The sequence below is a fragment of the Zingiber officinale genome, chromosome 9A (assembly GCF_018446385.1).
Source record: "Zingiber officinale cultivar Zhangliang chromosome 9A, Zo_v1.1, whole genome shotgun sequence".
Classification (NCBI taxonomy): Eukaryota; Viridiplantae; Streptophyta; class Magnoliopsida; order Zingiberales; family Zingiberaceae; genus Zingiber; species Zingiber officinale.
In genome coordinates, this window is record NC_056002.1 from 132,082,816 (window position 1) to 132,088,650 (window position 5,835).

Sequence of the window (5,835 nt, forward strand, 5' to 3'; positions counted from 1 at the left end):
TGGGTCTTCTCTCCTACTACTTAGGGATTGAAGTGGAGCAACAGAAGAGCCGAATTTCACTTAGACAATCAGCTTATGCCAAGAAAATTCTATCTCAATTCAAGATGGCAGACTGCAATGCCACAAAGCATCCAATGGAACCCAAGACACAGTTGCATAAGGACTTGGAAGGGACTCCAGTTGACGCCACGGAGTACAGGCGCATTGTTGGTTGTCTGAGATATTTGCTTCACACACGGCCGGACCTGTCATATTCTGTTGGAATGGCGAGCAGATACATGGAGAGGCCTACAATCATGCATCACAGGGTGGTCAAACAGATTCTCAGGTATTTAAAAGGTACAATTTATTTTGGGCTTGTTTACATAAAGGGAGCCCAGGAAATTGGTATATTCGGCTACTCGGACAGTGATTTAGCCGACGATCTCGATGGAAGGAAAAGCACAAGTGGAATGACTTTCTATTTTAATGAAAGTTTGGTGTCCTGGGACTCACAGAAGCAGAAGACAGTGACGCTTTCATCTTGTAAGGCAGAGTTCATGGCAGCCACAACTGCGGCCTGTCATGCTTTGTGGTTGAGGAGCCTTGCCAGTGAATTAACAGGTGTAAAGCCAAAACCGGTAACTTTGTTTGTTGACAACAAATCCGCCATAGCTCTCATGAAGAATCCGGTATTCCATGGTCGAAGCAAGCATATAGATACAAGGTTTCATTTTATCAGAGAATGCATTGAGAAGGGGCAGATTGTGGTGGAGTTCGTTAATACCGGAGAACAGCGAGCCGATGCGTTAACTAAAGCATTGCCAGGAGTGAAGTTAGCTGCCATGCGACAACTACTCGGCGTTCGTGATCTACAATCATATCAGGATTAGGGGGAGTAATGTGAGAAATAATCCTCTCCACGTCATTTTTTTTATGTTTTATTATCTTGATAATTAGTTATTACTTGGTCTAGATCCTATTTTTATGGATCTCATCTAGATCCTATTTTTATGGATCTTGTGTTCGTGCTCTTATCATTTGTGATGCTATATAAAGAGTCCTAGAGGCATGTAGAAGGCATCTCATTGTAAGGTTTCATTTCATAAGTGAAGTTCCTATTTGTCCTATTTTTCTTATTTCTTCTTGTGTGCTGTGTGCTTTGAGTGTGCTATCCTATTCGATTCTAGGCCAACAGTCGTGCTGTAAGTTTTATTGTTTGATTAAAAAAATATGAAGACATTGCTTTTGACCTCCAGCTTTTTCCCTGAAACAAGAGGAGCATAATCTAGATCAAACCAAAGTTCCAACTATTACTCCAGTGATGGTTGCTGAACCGAGTCCTGTCGCTGCCCAAGGAAACATGACAAAGAAATCATATGCTTCCATTGTGGGAACTATATAAGTTCAATTTTTTGTTGTTAATTCAAGTCTCTCTACAGTCATTCATTGATTCTTTTTGTTACATTGACTTGATGTTTGGTATTTCATCTTATTCGAAAATGGAAAAGTGGAAAGCTGACGATGTGGTATTACGTTAATTGCATACAGACCGCGTCTTGCTTTGCAAAATTAATGTCGAGTCAGGAAAGGAGTTTTCGACGTTAGTCTTCCGACATTCAAGTCAGTTATTGACACTATAGAGAAAAACGGAGCAATAATAACACAAATGCAAACAGTGAATAGCGCGTACTTCCGTCGGTGCTTGGACCTCCTTTATATAGAGCTCTAGTGGATGACGTGTACACTCCTCAAGACGTAGACACCATACCTTAATAGGGCATGCATATCCCTGACAAGACAGTATAAGGTTACGTCGTACAATCCGTCTGTCTATCATACATTGTGTCAGTGACACTATCTTCCAAAAGGATATTAAGAGATATAACAATGGTCCCGCTGCTTGGCCGAACGGGACAACCGCTCGGCCAGGACTCCTTCGCTATGTCGGCCTCAGTTGTTCTTCCTTCCGGTGATTGAGTGTAGTAGCTTGTCCCTCTCGATCAGACAAGCTCTTCGATCTCCTCAGTATTCTACCGTTCTGCACTAAGCATTTGGTTATCTTATCGTATTATCCCGAGCTGGACAGGTAGTCAGCTCGAACAAGTCTCTTGCCGATTGGACACTGATTGTCTTGACCGATCTCAGGTCCTCCGCTCGACCCCGTAGGCGATCCCTTTGACACTCTGACATTGACCACCTTGATTTTGATCTCCATCTTGGTAGTTGACCTGTGTCAGACGGACCCTTTATCGCCGCATCAGTATTCATTTTATATTAATCATGCCCTAAGTATAGTATTTGACAGCCATATGAATCTTATTGGACATTTTTCTAGCACATTTCTCACATGAACTAAACTAAATAAGCAGATTTATAGGTATTTTTATTCGTTGTCCACTACTCTTTAACGATCAACTTTTGTGATAGTTCATAAAAGCTCATTGGTAATTTGTGAAACTAGTGACTACCATTGTTTCTATCGACCAAAAGTTTCAACCAAAGTATCGATCTAAATTCCTGTTTGCTCACCTGTATTTTGCCATCGGATGCAACACCTGAGCAACTCGAACAGGAGTTCAAGAAATTTGGTCCAATTTTAAGCCTGACGGCGTACAAGTTAGAAGTCACAAGGTTTGTTTTCTTTAGAACCGATGACCGGTATTTAATTTCTGATTTTGTCTGTCCAGAAAAGCACGTAGTGGAATTAAAATCCAATTTCCAAATCTAAATCAAGGAATTTATCGAAATCGAATCTGAATCCGAATCCAAATCCATGCATATCGACATGTCGGGCCAACACTAGATTCATTCTGATCATGTGTACCTATCTACCTATGTCGTCGCTGCGAAGGACGCCTTGGGGTTGACGTGGTTCATGAACCGCTGCTCGCCGTCGTCGCCTGCAGCTGGGCCGGGCGGCGGCACCCCTGGTATCGTTCCGACGTACTGATGCACCACCAACACGGAGACTGACATGGCGAAGTCCGACGAGGCCAACAAGTCCCCGATGGGGCCCAACTCCGGGCACTCGGCCCACTCCGTCAGCCCCGCCGTGAGTGACGTCGCCGCCTCCGATTGGCTCCGCCCCACCACGTACAGGTCGTGCGTGTCCCCCATCGCCCGGATGGCGGCCACCGTCTCCTCGGTGCTGCTCGTGACTTGGTCGACGTACACCACCGAGTCGTTGCTCGCGTTCCGCACTCGGAATTCGTTCAAGTAATCGTCGTCCAGCTTCGCCTCCTGCAATTCGAGCGCCGACGGCGGAGGCGATGGCTCATGCACCGGGACGAAGCGCACGACGGTGAGGCCGATGGAGGGGTTCTCGACGGCGCGCCAGCAGTAGGCGAGCGCCTCCCTGTCGTCGGTTCCGCCGAAGAAGAGCAGAGCGATGCGGCGGGAGAGGTGGTGGTCCTCAGAAGCATGGCGGCTCTTGCTGCTGAGCCCGCGGTCGATCAGGATCCCCACCGAGCAGGGCGAGTTGGCGAGGACGTTCTCATTCATGATCTTGAGGTTGGGATTGATGGGCTCCAGCCCGCCGTCGACGGTCTGCTGCTTGTGGAAGGGGATGATGATGATGGTGACGTGTTTGTCCTCCGCCAGGCTGCAGATGTCCTCGTGCATGCTCGAATACGGCGAGATGATGCTCAGCGTCTGCACCGACACGCCGCCGGTCTGCCTTTCGTACTTGTCGAAGGCGTGGAAGATGTGGTTGCCCTGCCCCTGTGGGCCGGAGGCCCCCGTCGTCGGCCTCTGGTGAAGGTGGTCGGAGCTGTGGACGATGAGCATGGTGGAGGTGCGGCCGGCGAGCTCGATGAGGTGGACGACGTAGACGAAGATGGGCGAGCGCTTGGTGGGGCAGGTGACGTCGAGGAGCGTGATGATGGACGGCACGTTCCGGGTGTTGTGAACGCAGGCGAGCACCCGAAGCTCCATGTCCGGCTTCGACCTCTGAAGGTTTCGTCGCTTGTAGCCGACGATTCTCCTCAGCGGGCGCTGCAGGTACGACGCCACCGGCGTCGTCACCACCGTCATGACCACCGACATCACCACCATCACGGAGAACGACTGCTCGTCGACCAGTTGCTTGATGCGGCCGATGTTGAGGATGAGCAACTCGATGAGGCCTCTGGAGTTCAACAGGAAGCCGAGCGTGAGCCCGTCGCGCAATGTCATGGTGTACATGCCGGAGACGATGAAGATGCCGACGATCTTAGCGACGGCGCCGAGAACAGAGACTAGAATGATAATGGCGGCCGCCTGTGCGTTGTTTCGGTGGATGAGCGTCAAGTCTGTCTTCAACCCGCTGATGATGCAGTAGAGCGGCATCATGATGCCGTAGACGATGTCGTGCGTCTTCTCGCTCACCGCCACCTTGACGGGGCCGTTGGGAATCATGAAGCCGACCAAGAACGCGCCGGTGATAGCGTAGATGCCTATGGCTTCCGTCAGCACTCCGGCGAGCATCATGAAGCTGAGGAGGAGGCAGACGTGGAAGTCGCTGGCCAGTTGGCCTTCGGGGATCCTCTGCACCAGCCGGCGCATCACTGGCCGGACAAAAACGATGCAGAAAGTCACGAAGGCGAACCCGGAGAGAGTAATCCAGAGCGACGACAGCGGGTCGAACTCCGAGATGCTGAGCGCGAGGGTGAAGAGGATCCACATGATGGCGTTGTTGGCCATGGCGGCGGAGATGGTGATGCGGCCGATCTCGGAGTTGAGCAGCTTGGTCTTGGCGAGGATTTGGGCGAGGACGGGGAAGGCGGTGGCGGAGTTGCAGACGCCGATGAAGAGCACGCAAGAGATTCGTTTCATGCCTTGCGATAAGAAGTTCCGCAGAGCGAGGCCGGCGGCGGCGCTGATGCCGAAGCTGAGGACGGCGCCGGCAGCTCCGATGATGAAGGCCTTCTGTCCGGACCGATGTATCACCTGGCTGTCCGTCTCGACGCCGACGAGGAAGAGGAAGTATATGAGGCCGAGCTGAGCCACCGTCTCCAGCGTTAAGAGGCTCCTCATCGGGAAGAAGATCGCCGGGAATGAATCCACCCGGCCGAGCAACGTGGGCCCCAAAATTATGCCGCCCTGTCACAGAAATATCAAACTATATTTTGATTTTGTTTTTTTTTTCTTAAAAAAAGTGGAATTATTTTGAAGCATAATACTCATTTCCATATTTATACTTAAAAAAATATATCTAATTATTTAAATTTCCAAAAAGATATTTATTATTATTATTATTTAAATAAAACGATTTTGATTTTATTATAGTGATTTTGATAATTTTTGAAAAAGTTTTTTTTTTATAAAAGTGTATAGTATTTATTCTATGCAACTATTACAATAACAACAACAAACAATTTTATCTTAGAATAAGAATATTTTAAAATGCAACGATGCCCTTTTGAATTTTTTGCTTTTTAAAAAAATAGTATTGAGAAACATTTTACAACTTACAATGATCTCAGCTACGGCGCGGGGTTGATGGAAAAAATGTAATAGAAAGTCGAGAGCTCTAGTGACGGTGATGATCAAGATGATTTGAATCATGAAGATAGGGACGGCATAGCCAAAGGAATTGATACTTTCCCAAATACCTTCAATGGCTGTCATTTTGTAGGTGTAGCAAGAGAGATGGTGTCTGACAAAATTGCTTGTGACATTTTGAGTCTCCATGATCAACAATGACCTCTCTCACAACTCTTTTGAGAAATAGAGATTGTGAGGGAGATGACCATGAAAATGAGAGGCTTCATCTTCATGCTATCTATTATTTGATTGGCCGAGAGAACTTTGTGTATTGAAATTCATTATATATTTATTATTTATGATAATTTTATTAAGTGAGGAAAAAATAAC

At 47.6% G+C, this 5,835-nt stretch overlaps 1 protein-coding gene across 1 annotated transcript; it reads right to left on the minus strand.

Moving 5' to 3' along the window:
- Positions 1 to 2,814: 2,814 nt before the first annotated feature.
- On the minus strand, positions 2,815 to 5,589 carry LOC122019598 (cation/H(+) antiporter 15-like). Its single transcript, XM_042577052.1, has 2 exons — positions 5,434 to 5,589; positions 2,815 to 5,061 (listed from the first exon to the last, which is right to left on the minus strand). The coding sequence occupies exons 1-2, from the start codon at positions 5,587 to 5,589 to the stop codon at positions 2,815 to 2,817; spliced, it is 2,403 nt and encodes an 800-aa protein (XP_042432986.1).
- Between the last annotated feature and the right edge of the window lie 246 nt (positions 5,590 to 5,835).

Bases quoted from the DNA above. Each gene is read 5' to 3' on its own strand.
- LOC122019598 (XM_042577052.1), bottom strand. From the start codon at position 5,589: ATGACAGCCATTGAAGGTATTTGGGAAAGTATCAATTCCTTTGGCTAT. The intron at 5,062-5,433 runs GTAAGTTGTAAA...TTTCTGTGACAG, and splicing joins GCGCCGTAGCTGAGATCATT to GGCGGCATAATTTTGGGGCC.